General features: G+C 38.7%; 1 protein-coding gene across 1 annotated transcript in view; it reads left to right on the plus strand.

Annotated features, from left to right (window-relative positions):
- LOC308293680 (anoctamin-9-like) overlaps positions 1-18,731 on the plus strand; it is a gene marked incomplete at both ends in the record, with an annotated part of 66,169 nt that overhangs the window by 12,978 nt on the left and 34,460 nt on the right. The window contains 2 exons of the mRNA XM_080736275.1: positions 16,242-16,376; positions 17,529-17,622. Coding sequence (XP_080592401.1) covers positions 16,242-16,376; positions 17,529-17,622 — 229 coding nt within the window. The remainder of the gene's footprint in view (positions 1-16,241; positions 16,377-17,528; positions 17,623-18,731) is intronic.

The following is an 18,731-nucleotide window of genomic DNA, read 5'->3' on the forward strand; positions in this document are numbered from 1 at the left end:
TTCATGGCTGTACCTCAAACACAGCATGAGCTATACCTGTTCAAAGTTTGCACTTTCGAAGGCTTCCTACAGTGCCACCATTTGGCCGATTGCTTTAAAAAATAATAGCACACTTCGCCACTGTAAGCTGAACACATTGATGTTTTTATTTTCATTTTCTCACTAAGTATGTAGGAGTAGTAAGATACCGAAGTTTTTGAGGAGAACTGTCTGACTGACCTACTAGATAAACTAGAAAAATATTGTTCCTTCGAAACAATTGTGGGCTCGCTTCAAGCCAGAAAACAATGGCTATAAAAGCACAAAATGTCAAGATCGCAGGCAGTGCTCTCTTTGACGTTACTGACGTCAAAGATTGGTCCATTTTGTTCCAAAAATGTGTTGTGCAAAAGTTGACCCGCTGGTGGCGCTATAACAGGCCAATGTGAGAAGGTTGGTATCTGTTCCTTGACCTATTGGGAATGTGCTTGCAAGATTTCACGCACATCCCAGGCTGTGTTCATGATTTGAGGTGGTTTTGGCTTTGGACACTTTATCGCTGCTTGCAGCTATATTTATTATTATTATTTTATAATTTTTTTGTGTGCACTTCATAGGCATGTTAGATAAAGGTCCTTAGATTGCGTGTAGAATGTTTCATGCAAATTGCAAAAAAAATCCTAGAATAAAAACGGGTTTAAGCGTTTTACAAACTGCTCAAAATTATATAGCGCCCCCCTTTGGCCATTTGGGGTAAGATTGGTTTCAGTGATATTTGAACTAACCCTCTACACTATTTTGTCATGAAAATGTGACTTTGCATGTATGTTTTAGAGGCAGAAGAATAATTTGCATAAAAATGCAATATTGTTTGAATTATTTAAAAAAGCATGTTTCAATGTTAAAGAAATCCGATCTGACAGATCTTTAGATATCGGTCCAAAATTCACGTAAAAAAAGTTTTGTGCACGTGACGCGAAAATTCCAGAATAAAAGCGGGTTTACGCGTTTTACAAACTGCTCAAAATGGCGGAAAATCGAAGGGCGGAGCTTACTTAACAACGACACAGATGTCTTCCGCTTGAGTCAAAGCACGCGTGTAACAAGTTGCATGTCTTCAAACGAAACGAGTCATGACTTATGCCCGTTTGAAGTTTGAATTTTCAGACGCTTCGTATAGCGCCCCCCTTTGGCCGATTGGAATAAAATTGGTTTCAGTGATACTTTGACTAACCCTCCACATCTTTGCCAAATACCATGAACGTGTAACTTTGCATGTATGATTTAGAGGCCGAAGAATAATTTGCATAAAACCGCAATATTGATTGAATTATTAAAAAAATATATTTCACTTTAAAAGAAATCCGACCGGACAGTTTGACCGTATTGGTCCAAAGTTCATGTGAAAAAAGTTTTGTGCGCGTGACGCGAAAATCCCAGGAGGAGATAGATTTTTACTGTTTTTCATATAATTCCAAATTGTGGGAGACCTAAAGGTCAGAGGTCAAAAGTTAGAGGGTAAAAGTTGTTCGGCATGAGGAGACGCATAAGTGTATACAGGTTTCATGGCTGTATGTATAACACAGCATGAGCTATACCTGTTCAAAGATCGCACTTTCGAAGGCTTCCTACAGCGCCACCATTTGGCCGATTGCTATAATAAATAATAGCACACTTCGCCACTGTAAACTGAACACATTGATGTTTTTATTTTCATTTTCTCACTAAGTATGTAGGAGTAGAAAGGAACCGAAGTTCCCGTCTACTGACCGCCTGCCTGATAGATAAATAACTAGAAAAATATTGTTCCTTCGAAACAATTGTGGGCTCGCTTCAAGCCAGAAAACAATGGCTATAAAAGCACAAAATGTCAAGATCGCAGGCAGTGCTCTCTTTGACGTTACTGACGTCAAAGATTGGTCCATTTTGTTCCAAAAATGTGTTATGCAAAAGTTGACCCGCTGGTGGCGCTATAACAGGCCAATGTGAGAAGGTTGGTATCTGTTCCTTGACCTATCGGGAATGTGCTTGCAAGATTTCACGCACATCCCAGGCTGTGTTCATGATTTGAGGTGTTTTTGGCTTTGGACACTTTATCGCTGCTTGCAGCTATATTTATTATTATTATTTTATAATTTTTTTGTGTGCACTTCATAGGCATGTTAGATAAAGGTCCTTAGATTGCGTGTAGAATGTTTCATGCAAATTGCAAAAATAATCCTAGAATAAAAACAGGTTTAAGCGTTTTACAAACTGCTCAAAATTATATAGCGCCCCCCTTTGGCCATTTGGGGTAAGATTGGTTTCAGTGATATTTGAACTAACCCTCTACACTATTTTGTCATGAAAATGTGACTTTGCATGTATGTTTTAGAGGCAGAAGAATAATTTGCATAAAAATGCAATATTGTTTGAATTATTTAAAAAAGCATGTTTCAATGTTAAAGAAATCCGATCTGACAGATCTTTAGATATCGGTCCAAAGTTCACGTAAAAAAAAGTTTTGTGCACGTGACGCGAAAATTCCAGAATAAAAGCGGGTTTACGCGTTTTACAAACTGCTCAAAATGGCGGAAAATCGAAGGGCGGAGCTTACTTAACAACGACACAGATGTCTTCCGCTTGAGTCAAAGCACGCGTGTAACAAGTTGCATGTCTTCAAACGAAACGAGTCATGACTTATGCCTGTTTGAAGTTTGAATTTTCAGACGCTTCGTATAGCGCCCCCCTTTGGCCGATTGGAATAAAATTGGTTTCAGTGATACTTTGACTAACCCTCCACATCTTTGCCAAATGCCATGAACGTGTAACTTTGCATGTATGATTTAGAGGCCGAAGAATTATTTGCATAAAACCGCAATATTTATGGAATTATTAAAAAATTATGTTTCACTTTAAAAAAAATCTGGTTGATCAATCTGACCGTATTGGTCCAAAGTTCATGTGAAAAATGTTTTGTGCACTTGACGCGAAAATCCCAGGAGGAGATAGATTTTTACTGTTTTTCATATAATTCCGAATTGTGGGAGACCTAAAGGTCAGAGGTCAAAAGTTAGAGGGTAAAAGTTGTTCGGCATGAGGAGACGCATAAGTGTATACAGGTTTCATGGCTGTATGTATAACACAGCATGAGCTATACCTGTTCAAAGATCGCACTTTCGAAGGCTTCCTACAGCGCCACCATTTGGCCGATTGCTATAAAAAATAATAGCACACTTCGCCACTGTAAACTGAACACATTGATGTTTTTATTTTCATTTTATCACTAAGTATGTAGGAGTAGAACGGAACCGAAGTTTTTGATACTTGCACTGACTAGTATGACTAGTATAGAAATAATGACAATATCTAAAGTGTGCTCGCCTGTTTACAGGCGAGCCCACAACTAGAAAAATATTGTTCCTTCGAAACAATTGTGGGCTCGCTTCAAGCCAGAAAACAATGGCTATAAAAGTACAAAATGTCAAGATCGCAGGCAGTGCTCTCTTTGACGTTACTGACGTCAAAGATTGGTCCATTTTGTTCCAAAAATGTATTGTGCCAAAAGTTGACCCGCTGGTGGCGCTATTATAACAGGCCAATGTAAGAAGGGTGGTATCTGTTCCTTGACCTATTGGGAATGTGCTTGCAAGATTTCACGGACATTGCAGGCTGTGTTCATGATTTGAGGTGTTTTTGGCTTTGGCCACTTTATCGCTGCTTGCAGCTATATTTGTTATTATTTTTCTTTTTGTGTGTGTGTGTACTTCATAGGCATATTAGATAAAGGTCCTTAGATTGTGTGTAGAATGTTTCATGCAAATTGCTAAAAAAAATCCTAACGGGTTTAAGCGTTTCACAAACTGCTCAAAATGATATAGCGCCCCCCTTTGGCCAATTGGAGTGAGATTGGATTTAGTGATATTTGGACTAACACTCTACATCTTTGCCAAATGCCATGAACATGTTACTTTGCATGTATGATTTAGAGGCAGAAGAATAATTTGCATAAAACTGCAATATTCATTGAATTATTAAAAAAGCATGTTTCAATTTAAAAAAAAAATCCGATCTGACAGATCTTTAGATATTGGTCCAAAGTTCACGTAAAAAAAGTTTTGTGCACGTGGAGCGAAAATTCTAGAATTTTTTACAAACTGCTCAAAATGGCGGAAAATCGAAGGGCGGAGCTTACTTAACAAAGACAGAGTCAAAGCACGCGTGTAAGCAAGTTGCATGTCTTAAAACGAAACGAGTCATGACTTATGCCCGTTTGAAGTTTGAATTTTCAAACGCTTCGTATAGCGCCCCCCTTTGGCCGATTGGACTAAAATTGGTTTCAGTAATACTTTGACTAACCCTCTACATCTTTGCCAAATGCCATGAACGTGTAACTTTGCATGTATGATTTAGAGGGCGAAGAATAATTTGCATAAAACCGCAATATTGATTGAATTATTAAAAAATTATATTTCACTTTAAAAGAAATCTGGTTGATCAATCTGACCGTATTGGTCCAAAGTTCATGTGAAAAAAGTTTCGTGCGCGTAACGAAAAAAACCCAGGAGGAGATAGATTTTTACTGTTTTTCATATAATTCCAAATTGTGGGAGATCTAAAGGTCAAAGGTCAAAAGTCAGAGCGTAAAAGTTGTTCGGCATGAGGAGACGCATACGTGTATACAGGTTTCATGGCTTTACCTCAAACACAGCATGAGCTATACCTGTTCAAAGTTCGCACTTTCGAAGGCTTCCTACAGCGCCACCATTTGGCCGATTGCTGTAAAAAGTAATAGCACACGTCGCCACAGTAAGCTGAACACATTGATGTTTTTATTTTCATTTTCTCACTAAGTATGTAGGAGTAGAAAGGAACCGAAGTTTTTTGATACTTGCACTGACTGCCTGCCTAGTATAGAAATAATGACAATATCTAAAGTGTGCTCACCTTATAGGCGAGCCCACAACTAGAAAAATATTGTTCCTTCGAAACAATTGTGGGCTCGCTTCAAGCCAGAAAACAATGGCTATAAAAGTACAAAATGTCAAGATCGCAGGCAGTGCTCTCTTTGACGTTACTGACGTCAACGATTGGTCCATTTTGTTCCAAAAATGTGTTGTGCAAAAGTTGACCCGCTGGTGGCGCTATAACAGGCCAATGTAAGAAGGGTGGTATCTGTTCCTTGACCTATTGGGAATGTGCTTGCAAGATTTCACGCACATTGCAGGCTGTGTTCATGATTTGAGGTGTTTTTGGCTTTGGCCACTTTATCGCTGCTTGCAGCTATATTCATTATTATAATTTTTTTGTGTGTGTGCACTTCATAGGCATATTAGATAAAGGTCCTTAGATTGTGTGTAGAATGTTTCATGCAAATTGCAAAAAAAAAATCCTAACGGGTTTAAGCGTTTCACAAACTGCTCAAAATGATATAGCGCCCCCCTTTGTTCAATTGGGGTAAGATTGGTTTTAGTGATATTTGGACTAACACTCTACATCTTTGCCAAATGCCATGAACATGTTACTTTGCATGTATGATTTAGAGGCAGAAGAATAATTTGCATAAAACTGCAATATTCATTGAATTTATTTAAAAAAGCATGTTTCAATTTTAAAGAAATCCGATCTGACAGATCTTTAGATATCGGTCCAAAGTTCACGTAAAAAAAGTTTTGTGCACGTGGAGCGAAAATTCCAGAATAAAAGCGGGTTTACGCGTTTTACAAACTGCTCAATATGGCGGAAAATCGAAGGGCGGAGCTTACTTAACAACGACACAGATGTCTTCCGCTCGAGTCAAAGCACGCGTGTAACAACTTGCATGTCTTCAAACAAAACGAGTCATGACTTATGCCCGTTTGAAGTTTGAATTTTCAAACGCTTCGTATAGCGCCCCCCTTTGGCCGATTGGAATAAAATTGGTTTCAGTGATACTTTGACTAACCCTCCACATCTTTGCCAAATGCCATGAACGTGTAACTTTGCATGTATGATTTAGAGGCCGAAGAATAATTTGCATAAAACCGCAATATTGATTGAATTATTAAAAAATTATATTTCACTTTAAAAAAAATCTGGTTGATCAATCTGACCGTATTGGTCCAAAGTTCATGTGAAAAAAGTTTTGTGCACTTGATGCGAAAATCCCAGGAGGAGATAGATTTTTACTGTTTTTCATATAATTCCGAATTGTGGGAGACCTAAAGGTCAAAGGTCAAAAGTTAGAGGGTAAAAGTTGTTCGGCATGAGGAGACGCATACGTGTATACAGGTTTCATGGCTGTAACTAAAACACAGCATGAGCTATACCTGTTCAAAGTTCGCACTTTCGAAGGCTTCCTACAGCGCCACCATTTGGCTGATTGCTATAAAAAATAATAGCGCACTTCGCCACTGTAAACTGAACACATTGATGTTTTTATTTTCATTTTCTCACTAAGTATGTAGGAGTAGAAAGGAACCGAAGTTCCCGTCTACTGTCTGACTGACTGACTGATAGATAAACTAGAAAAATATTGTTCCTTCGAAACAATTGTGGGCTCGCTTCAAGCCAGAAAACAATGGCTATAAAAGCACAAAATGTCAAGATCGCAGGCAGTGCTCTCTTTGACGTTACTGACGTCAAAGATTGGTCCATTTTGTTCCAAAAATGTGTTGTGCAAAAGTTGACCCGCTGGTGGCGCTATAACAGGCCAATGTGAGAAGGTTGGTATCTGTTCCTTGACCTATTGGGAATGTGCTTGCAAGATTTCACGCACATCCCAGGCTGTGTTCATGATTTGAGGTGTTTTTGGCTTTGGCCACTTTATCGCTGCTTGCAGCTATTATTATTATTTTATAATTTTTTTTTGTGCACTTCATAGGCATGTTAGATAAAGGTCCTTAGATTGCGTGTAGAATGTTTCATGCAAATTGCAAAAAAAATCCTAGAATAAAAACGGGTTTAAGCGTTTTACAAACTGCTCAAAATTATATAGTGCCCCCCTTTGGCCATTTGGGGTAAGATTGGTTTCAGTGATATTTGAACTAACCCTCTACACTATTTTGTCATGAAAATGTGACTTTGCATGTATGTTTTAGAGGCAGAAGAATAATTTGCATAAAAATGCAATATTGTTTGAATTATTTAAAAAAGCATGTTTCAATGTTAAAGAAATCCGATCTGACAGATCTTTAGATATCGGTCCAAAGTTCACGTTAAAAAAAGTTTTGTGCACGTGATGCGAAAATTCCAGAATAAAAGCGGGTTTACGCGTTTTACAAACTGCTCAAAATGGCGGATAATTGAAGGGCGGAGCTTACTTAACAACGACACAGATGTCTTCCGCTTGAGTCAAAGCACGCGTGTAACAAGTTGCATGTCTTCAAACGAAACGAGTCATGACTTATGCCCGTTTGAAGTTTGAATTTTCAGACGCTTCGTATAGCGCCCCCCTTTGGCCGATTGGAATAAAATTGGTTTCAGTGATACTTTGACTAACCCTCTACATCTTTGCCAAATGCCATGAACGTGTAACTTTGCATGTATGATTTAGAGGCAGAAGAATAATTTGCATAAAACCGCAATATTAATTGAATTATTAAAAAATTATGTTTCACTTTAAAAAAAATCTGGTTGATCAATCTGACCGTATTGGTCCAAAGTTCATGTGAAAAAAGTTTTGTGCACTTGACGCGAAAATCCCAGGAGGAGATAGATTTTTACTGTTTTTCATATAATTCCGAATTGTGGGAGACCTAAAGGTCAGAGGTCAAAAGTTAGAGGGTAAAAGTTGTTCGGCATGAGGAGACGCATAAGTGTATACAGGTTTCATGGCTGTATGTATAACACAGCATGAGCTATACCTGTTCAAAGTTCGCACTTTCGAAGGCTTCCTACAGCGCCACCATTTGGCCGATTGCTATAAAAAATAATAGCGCACTTCGCCACTGTAAACTGAACACATTGATGTTTTTATTTTCATTTTCTCACTAAGTATGTAGGAGTAGAAAGGAACCGAAGTTCCCGTCTACTGTCTGACTGACTGATAGATAAATAATGACAATATCTAAAGTGTGCTCGCCTTATAGGCGAGCCCACAACTAGAAAAATATTGTTCCTTCGAAACAATTGTGGGCTCGCTTCAAGCCAGAAAACAATGGCTATAAAAGTACAAAATGTCAAGATCGCAGGCAGTGCTCTCTTTGACGTTACTGACGTCAACGATTGGTCCATTTTGTTCCAAAAATGTGTTGTGCAAAAGTTGACCCGCTGGTGGCGCTATAACAGGCCAATGTAAGAAGGGTGGTATCTGTTCCTTGACCTATTGGGAATGTGCTTGCAAGATTTCACGCACATTGCAGGCTGTGTTCATGATTTGAGGTGTTTTTGGCTTTGGCCACTTTATCGCTGCTTGCAGCTATATTCATTATTATAATTTTTTTGTGTGTGCACTTCATAGGCATATTAGATAAAGGTCCTTAGATTGTGTGTAGAATGTTTCATGCAAATTGCAAAAAAAAAATCCTAACGGGTTTAAGCGTTTCACAAACTGCTCAAAATGATATAGCGCCCCCCTTTGTTCAATTGGGGTAAGATTGGTTTTAGTGATATTTGGACTAACACTCTACATCTTTGCCAAATGCCATGAACATGTTACTTTGCATGTATGATTTAGAGGCAGAAGAATAATTTGCATAAAACTGCAATATTCATTGAATTTATTTAAAAAAGCATGTTTCAATTTTAAAGAAATCCGATCCGACAGATCTTTAGATATCGGTCCAAAGTTCACGTAAAAAAAGTTTTGTGCACGTGGAGCGAAGATTCCAGAATAAAAGCGGGTTTACGCGTTTTACAAACTGCTCAATATGGCGGAAAATCGAAGGGCGGAGCTTACTTAACAACGACACAGATATCTTCCGCTCGAGTCAAAGCACGCGTGTAACAAGTTGCATGTCTTCAAACAAAACGAGTCATGACTTATGCCCGTTTGAAGTTTGAATTTTCAAACGCTTCGTATAGCGCCCCCCTTTGGCCGATTGGAATAAAATTGGTTTCAGTGATACTTTGACTAACCCTCCACATCTTTGCCAAATGCCATGAACGTGTAACTTTGCATGTATGATTTAGAGGCCGAAGAATAATTTGCATAAAACCGCAATATTGATTGAATTATTAAAAAATTATATTTCACTTTAAAAAAAATCTGGTTGATCAATCTGACCGTATTGGTCCAAAGTTCATGTGAAAAAAGTTTTGTGCACTTGATGCGAAAATCCCAGGAGGAGATAGATTTTTACTGTTTTTCATATAATTCCGAATTGTGGGAGACCTAAAGGTCAGAGGTCAAAAGTTAGAGGGTAAAAGTTGTTCGGCATGAGGAGACGCATACGTGTATACAGGTTTCATGGCTGTAACTAAAACACAGCATGAGCTATACCTGTTCAAAGTTCGCACTTTCGAAGGCTTCCTACAGCGCCACCATTTGGCTGATTGCTATAAAAAATAATAGCGCACTTCGCCACTGTAAACTGAACACATTGATGTTTTTATTTTCATTTTCTCACTAAGTATGTAGGAGTAGAAAGGAACCGAAGTTCCCGTCTACTGTCTGACTGACTGACTGACTGATAGATAAACTAGAAAAATATTGTTCCTTCGAAACAATTGTGGGCTCGCTTCAGGCCAGAAAACAATGGCTATAAAAGCACAAAATGTCAAGATCGCAGGCAGTGCTCTCTTTGACGTTACTGACGTCAACGATTGGTCCATTTTGTTCCAAAAATGTGTTGTGCAAAAGTTGACCCGCTGGTGGCGCTATAACAGGCCAATGTAAGAAGGGTGGTATCTGTTCCTTGACCTATTGGGAATGTGCTTGCAAGATTTCACGCACATTGCAGGCTGTGTTCATGATTTGAGGTGTTTTTGGCTTTGGCCACTTTATCGCTGCTTGCAGCTATATTCATTATTATATTTTTTTTGTGTGTGTGCACTTCATAGGCATATTAGATAAAGGTCCTTAGATTGTGTGTAGAATGTTTCATGCAAATTGCAAAAAAAAAATCCTAACTGGTTTAAGCGTTTCACAAACTGCTCAAAATGATATAGCGCCCCCCTTTGGCCAATTGGGGTAAGATTGGTTTTAGTGATATTTGGACTAACACTCTACATCTTTGCCAAATGCCATGAACATGTTACTTTGCATGTATGATTTAGAGGCAGAAGAATAATTTGCATAAAACTGCAATATTCATTGAATTTATTTAAAAAAGCATGTTTCAATTTTAAAGAAATCCGATCCGACAGATCTTTAGATATCGGTCCAAAGTTCACGTAAAAAAAGTTTTGTGCACGTGGAGCGAAGATTCCAGAATAAAAGCGGGTTTACGCGTTTTACAAACTGCTCAATATGGCGGAAAATCGAAGGGCGGAGCTTACTTAACAACGACACAGATGTCTTCCGCTCGAGTCAAAGCACGCGTGTAACAAGTTGCATGTCTTCAAACAAAACGAGTCATGACTTATGCCCGTTTGAAGTTTGAATTTTCAAACGCTTCGTATAGCGCCCCCCTTTGGCCGATTGGAATAAAATTGGTTTCAGTGATACTTTGACTAACCCTCCACATCTTTGCCAAATGCCATGAACGTGTAACTTTGCATGTATGATTTAGAGGCCGAAGAATAATTTGCATAAAACCGCAATATTGATTGAATTATTAAAAAATTATATTTCACTTTAAAAAAAATCTGGTTGATCAATCTGACCGTATTGGTCCAAAGTTCATGTGAAAAAGGTTTTGTGCACTTGACGCGAAAATCCCAGGAGGAGATAGATTTTTACTGTTTTTCATATAATTCCGAATTGTGGGAGACCTAAAGGTCAGAGGTCAAAAGTTAGAGGGTAAAAGTTGTTCGGCATGAGGAGACGCATAAGTGTATACAGGTTTCATGGCTGTATGTATAACACAGCATGAGCTATACCTGTTCAAAGTTCGCACTTTCGAAGGCTTCCTACAGCGCCACCATTTGGCCGATTGCTATAGAAAATAATAGCACACTTCGCCACAGTAAACCGAACACATTGATGTTTTTATTTTCATTTTCTCACTAAGTATGTAGGAGTAGAAAGGAACCGAAGTTCCCGTCTACAGTATGATATGACTGATAGATAAATAACTAGAAAAATATTGTTCCTTCGAAACAATTGTGGGCTCGCTTCAAGCCGGAAAACAATGGCTATAAAAGCACAAAATGTCAAGATCGCAGGCAGTGCTCTCTTTGACGTTACTGACGTCAAAGATTGGTCCATTTTGTTCCAAAAATGTGTTGTGCAAAAGTTGACCCGCTGGTGGCGCTATAACAGGCCAATGTGAGAAGGTTGGTATCTGTTCCTTGACCTATTGGGAATGTGCTTGCAAGATTTCACGCACATCCCAGGCTGTGTTCATGATTTGAGGTGTTTTGGGCTTTGGACACTTTATCGCTGCTTGCAGCTATATTTATTATTATTATTTTATAATTTTTTTGTGTGCACTTCATAGGCATGTTAGATAAAGGTCCTTAGATTGCGTGTAGAATGTTTCATGCAAATTGCAAAAAAAATCCTAGAATAAAAACGGGTTTAAGCGTTTTACAAACTGCTCAAAATTATATAGCGCCCCCCTTTGGCCATTTGGGGTAAGATTGGTTTCAGTGATATTTGAACTAACCCTCTACACTATTTTGTCATGAAAATGTGACTTTGCTTGTATGTTTTAGAGGCAGAAGAATAATTTGCATAAAAATGCAATATTGTTTGAATTATTTAAAAAAGCATGTTTCAATGTTAAAGAAATCCGATCTGACAGATCTTTAGATATCGGTCCAAAGTTCACGTAAAAAAAGTTTTGTGCACGTGACGCGAAAATTCCAGAATAAAAGCGGGTTTACGCGTTTTACAAACTGCTCAAAGTGGCGGAAAATTGAAGGGCGGAGCTTACTTAACAACGACACAGATGTCTTCCGCTTGAGTCAAAGCACGCGTGTAACAAGTTGCATGTCTTCAAACGAAACGAGTCATGACTTATGCCCGTTTGAAGTTTGAATTTTCAGACGCTTCGTATAGCGCCCCCCTTTGGCCGATTGGAATAAAATTGGTTTCAGTGATACTTTGACTAACCCTCCACATCTTTGCCAAATGCCATGAACGTGTAACTTTGCATGTATGATTTAGAGGCCGAAGAATAATTTGCATAAAACCGCAATATATATTGAATTATTAAAAAATTATATTTCACTTTAAAAGAAATCCAACCAGACAGTTTGACCGTATTGGTCCAAAGTTCATGTGAAAAAAGTTTCGTGCGCGTAACGGAAAAAACCCAGGAGGAGATAGATTTTTACTGTTTTTCATATAATTCCGAATTGTGGGAGACCTAAAGGTCAGAGGTCAAAAGTTAGAGGGTAAAAGTTGTTCGGCATGAGGAGACGCATAAGTGTATACAGGTTTCATGGCTGTATGTATAACACAGCATGAGCTATACCTGTTCAAAGATCGCACTTTCGAAGGCTTCCTACAGCGCCACCATTTGGCCGATTGCTATAGAAAATAATAGCACACTTCGCCACTGTAAACTGAACACATTGATGTTTTTATTTTCATTTTCTCACTAAGTATGTAGGAGTAGAACGGAACCGAAGATCCCGTCTACAGTATACTAGATAAATAAATAAATAATGACAATATCTAAAGTGTGCTCGCCAGTTACTGGCGAGCCCACAACTAGAAAAATATTGTTCCTTCGAAACAATTGTGGGCTCGCTTCAAGCCGGAAAACAATGGCTATAAAAGTACAAAACGTCAAGATCGCAGGCAGTGCTCTCTTTGACGTTACTGACGTCAAAGATTGGTCCATTTTGTTCCAAAAATGTGTTGTGCAAAAGTTGACCCGCTGGTGGCGCTATAACAGGCCAATGTGAGAAGGGTGGTATCTGTTCCTTGACCTATTGGGAATGTGCTTGCAAGATTTCACGCACATTGCAGGCTGTGTTCATGATTTGAGGTGTTTTTGGCTTTGGCCACTTTATCGCTGCTTGCAGCTATATTCATTATTATTATTTTTTTTTGTGTGTGTGTGCACTTCATAGGCATATTAGATAAAGGTCCTTAGATTGTGTGTAGAATGTTTCATGCAAATTGCAAAAAAAAATCCTAACGGGTTTAAGCGTTTCACAAACTGCTCAAAATGATATAGCGCCCCCCTTTGGCCAATTGGGGTAAGATTGGTTTTAGTGATATTTGGACTAACACTCTACATCTTTGCCAAATGCCATGAACATGTTACTTTGCATGTATGATTTAGAGGCAGAAGAATAATTTGCATAAAACTGCAATATTCATTGAATTTATTTAAAAAAGCATGTTTCAATTTTAAAGAAATCCGATCTGACAGATCTTTAGATATTGGTCCAAAGTTCATGTAAAAAAAGTTTTGTGCACATGACGCGAAAATTCCAGAATAAAAGCGTGTTTAAGCGTTTTACAAACTGCTCAAAATGGCGGAAAATGTAAGGGCGGAGCTTACTTAACAAAGACACAGATGTCTTCCGCTTGAGTCAAAGCACGCGTGTAAGCAAGTTGCGTGTCTTCAAATGAAACGAGTCATGACTTATGCCCGTTTGAAATTTGAATTTTCAAACGCTTTGTATAGCGCCCCCCTTTGGCCGATTGGAATAAAATTGGTTTTTGTGATACTTTGACTAACCCTCTACATCTTTGCCAAATGCCATGAACGTGTAACTTTGCATGCATGATTTAGAGGCAGAAGAATAATTTGCATAAAACCGCAATATTTATTGAATTATTAAAAAATAATGTTTCACTTTAAAAGAAATCCGACCAGACAGTTTGACCGTATTGGTCCAAAGTTCATGTGAAAAAAGTTTCGTGCGCGTAACGGAAAAAACCCAGGAGGAGATAGATTTTTACTGTTTTTCATATAATTCCGAATTGTGGGAGACCTAAAGGTCAGAGGTCAAAAGTTAGAGGGTAAAAGTTGTTCGGCATGAGGAGACGCATAAGTGTATACAGGTTTCATGGCTGTATGTATAACACAGCATGAGCTATACCTGTTCAAAGATCGCACTTTCGAAGGCTTCCTACAGCGCCACCATTTGGCCGATTGCTATAGAAAATAATAGCACACTTCGCCACTGTAAACTGAACACATTGATGTTTTTATTTTCATTTTCTCACTAAGTATGTAGGAGTAGAACGGAACCGAAGATCCCGTCTACAGTATACTAGATAAATAAATAAATAATGACAATATCTAAAGTGTGCTCGCCAGTTACTGGCGAGCCCACAATGACAATATCTAAAGTGTGCTCGCCTTATAGGCGAGCCCACAATAAATAACTAGAAAATATTGTTCCTTCGAAACAATTGTGGGCTCGCTTCAAGCCAGAAAACAATGGCTATAAAAGTACAAAATGTCAAGATCGCAGGCAGTACTCTCTTTGACGTTACTGACGCAATCGGACACTGCATGCATGATTTGAGGCTTTTTGTTCCAAAAATGGGTTACAGAAAAGTTGACCCGCTGGTGGTGCTATAACAGGCCAATGTGAGAAGGCATCTGTTCCTTGACCTAGTGGGAATGTGCTTGCAAGATTTCACGCACATCGCAGGCTGTATTCATGATTTGAGGTGTTTTTTGCCACTTTATCGCTGCTTGCAGCTATATTTATTATTATTATTATTATTATTTTTGTGTGCACTTCATAGGCATGTTAGATAAAGGTCCTTAGATTGTGTGTAGAATGTTTCATGCAAATTGCAAAAAAAAATCCTAGAATAAAAACAGGTTTAAGCATTTCACAAACTGCTCAAAATGATATAGCGCCCCCCTTTGGCCAATTGGGGTAAGATTGGTTTTAGTGATATTTGGAATAACACTCTACATCTTTGCCAAATGCCATGAATATGTTACTTTGCATGTATGATTTAGAGGCAGAAGAATAATTTGCATAAAACTGCAATATTCATTGAATTTATTAAAAAAGCATGTTTCAATTTAAAAAAATTCCGATCTGACAGATCTTTAGATATTGGTCCAAAGTTCACGTAAAAAAAGTTTTGTGCACGTGACGCGAACATTCCAGAATAAAAGTGGGTTTAAGTGTTTTACAAACTGCTCAAAATGGCGGAAAATCTAAGGGCGGAGCTTACTTAACAAAGACACAGATGTCTTCCGCTCGAGTCAAAGCACGCGTGTAAACAAGTTGCATGACTTCAAATGAAACGAGTCATGACTTATGCCCGTTTGAAGTTTGAATTTTCAAACGCTTCGTATAGCGCCCCCTTTTGGCCGATTGGAATAAGATTGGTTTCAGTGATATTTTGACTAATCCTCTACATCTTTGCCAAATGCCATGAACGTGTAACTTTGCATGTATGATTTAGAGGCCGAAGAATAATTTGCATAAAACCGCAATATATATTGAATTATTAAAAAATCATTATTTAACGTACAAACTTCTCACCACATAGCCTGTGTAGATATAGGTTCAAAGTTCATGTGAAAAAAGTTTTGTGCACTTGACGCGAAAATCCCAGGAGGAGATAGATTTTTACTGTTTTTCATATAATTCCGAATTGTGGGAGACCTAAAGGTCAGAGGTCAAAAGTTAGAGGGTAAAAGTTGTTCGGCATGAGGAGACGCATAAGTGTATACAGGTTTCATGGCTGTATGTATAACACAGCATGAGCTATACCTGTTCAAAGTTCGCACTTTCGAAGGCTTCCTACAGCGCCACCATTTGGCCGATTGCTGTAAAAAATAATAGCACACTTCGCCACTGTAAGCTGAACACATTGATGTTTGTATTTTCATTTTCTGTATGTAGGAGTAGAAAGGAACCGAAATTCCCGTCTACTGTATGACTGATAGATAAACAAATAAATAATGACAACATCTAGAGTGTGCTCGCCTTACAGGCGAGCCCACAATAATGACAATATCTTAAGTGTGCTCGCCTTACAGGCGAGCCCACAATTAGGCACATTAAGTTCATCATTTGGGGACCCCGACCCGTTGAGAACCACTGCTCTACTTGACCCGCACGCACGCACGCACGCGCGCACGCGCGGACAGACGGACGGACGGACGGACGGACGGACGGACGGACGGACGGACGGAGGTCGGTACACACCTTCTCATCCCCCTGCTGTGTGTGTGTGTGTGTGTGTGTGTGTGTGTGTGTGTGTGTGTGTGTGTGTGTGTGTGTGTGTGTGTGTGCGTGTGCGTGTGCATGTGCATCAGGAACTACTTTGGGGAGAGGGTGGCTCTGTATTTCCTGTGGTTAGGATGGTACACCTTCCTGCTGGTCCCTGCTGCTCTCATCGGGGTCATAGTGTTCCTGTACGGCCTGGCCTTCTTCAACACCTCCCCGCTCATGTGAGTTTATATAAAGATCTTCTTCAACACCTCCCCGCTAATGTGAGTTTATTTAAACATCTTCTTCAACAGTGTGGCTTATTTACGAACGACCAGTTGAGAGGCAGCTGTGCGCTTTTTCACTCTGAACTCTGAAGGTAAACTTTCTGAAAAGCAGCAGTTGCTAACGTAACGTTGATATTGAAAGGAGATGTAATTCCTAACATTGGCATACCTGCTGTTAGTTTACAAGTTGATGTGTGTGAAAAGATCAAGCCCAAACGACCAACGAAGCTGCAAATGCTGCATTTTGCGGTCATTTCCTCCATTGTTCACAGCTGAGAAGCGCTCGAGACATGGCCATGAAAACCAACCAATCAAAACACCACACTGACGCACCACACCGTCAAACCCCATCTTCTGAGTAGGGTCGGTGAGTGTGTGCACTCGGCACACCGGTGCGCCGCGCACTGGATTTCCGAACGACAACGCACCAAGTGCACCGAATAAACGAACAACAACATGGCACACCAGTGCGTTGAGTGCGCATTTCCGAACGCACCCTAAGTCTCATTTATACTCAGTTATACAATAAGTGAACTGTTATGATGGCTGTCTTGTAGAAAGGAGGTTTAACACTTATATAGTAAGTGAACTGTTGTGATGACTGTCTTGTAGAAAGGAGGTTTAACACTTATACAATAAGTGAACTGTTATGATGGCTGTCTTGCAGAAAGGAGGTTTAACACTTATACAATAAGTGAACTGTTATTATGACTGTCTTGTAGAAAGGTGGTTTAACACTTATACAATAAGTGAACTGTTATGATGGCTGTCTTGTAGAAAGGAGGTTTAACACTTATACAATAAGTGAACTGTTATGATGGCTGTCTTGTAGAAAGGAGGTTTAACACTTATACAATAAGTGAACTGTTATGATGGCTGTCTTGCAGAAAGGAGGTTTAACACTTATACAATAAGTGAACTGTTATGATGGCTGTCTTGCAGAAAGGAGGTTTAACACTTATACAATAAGTGAACTTTTATGATGGCTGTCTTGCAGAAAGGAGGTTTAACACTTATACAATAAGTGAACTGTTATGATGGCTGTCTTGCAGAAAGGAGGTTTAACACTTATACAATAAGTGAACTTTTATGATGGCTGTCTCTCAGAAAGGAGGTGTGTGAATCTAAGACCGTCATGTGTCCGCTGTGCGACAAGAGATGCAAAGTATGGCAGCTGTCCGACACCTGTACATATGCTAAGGTATTAAATAATACATCTTTATTATGACACATGTACATATGCTAAGGTAATGACACCTGTACATATGCTAGACTCATATACATAAGGTAATGACACCTGTACATATGCTAAGGTAACGACACATATACATAAGGTAATGACTCATGTACTGTACATATGCTAGACACATATACATAAGGTAATGACTCATGTACTGTACATATGCTAAGGTAATTACATGTACATATGCTAAGGTAATGACACATGCACATATGCTAAGGTAATGACACATATACATAAGGTAATGACTCATAACTGTACATATGCTAGACACATATACATAAGGTAATGACACATGTACTTATGCTAAGGTAATGACACATATACATAAGGTAATGACTCATAACTGTACATATGCTAGACACATATACATAAGGTAATGACTCATGTACTGTACATATGCTAGACACATATACATAAGGTAATGACACATGTACTTATGCTAAGGTAATGACACATATACATAAGGTAATGACTCATGTACTGTACATATGCTAAGGTAATGACACCTGTAAGGTAATACCACATGTATATATAAGGTAATGACAACTGTAGGCTACATATACTAAGGTAATGACACCTGTACATATGCTAAGAATATACTCCTGTACATATGCTAAGGTTATACTCCTGTACATATGCTATAAGGGATTAATACATCTTTATCCTTACAACAGTAGTCTACATACTGTATGCTAAGATGCAACTGAACACGATCGTAGCCAAAGGAATGCAAGCATCCCTTTCAAATGTAAAGTTTATCTAACTCTCTAACCGAATTTTTTTTTATCACACAAATTCCCACACGTCACAATGTTTCCATTTTGCAATGTGAAGATTGCACAACAATCGAACTCTGTTAATATATATATATATATATATATATTAGGGGTGCAACGGTTTACAAAATTCACAGTTCGGTTCGATATTTTGGTGTCATGGTTCGATACTTTTTCGATACAAAAAAAAAGAAATGTCCTTGATTTATAAATGTATTTTTATAACTACGTACTTTTTTGTTTCTTTGAACAATACAGTACCTAACCTCTAGGGTAGTGGTTCTCTAAGTG

This window comes from Nannobrachium achirus (assembly GCF_963921795.1).
Source record: "Nannobrachium achirus genome assembly, chromosome: 11".
NCBI lineage: Eukaryota > Metazoa > Chordata > Actinopteri > Myctophiformes > Myctophidae > Nannobrachium > Nannobrachium achirus.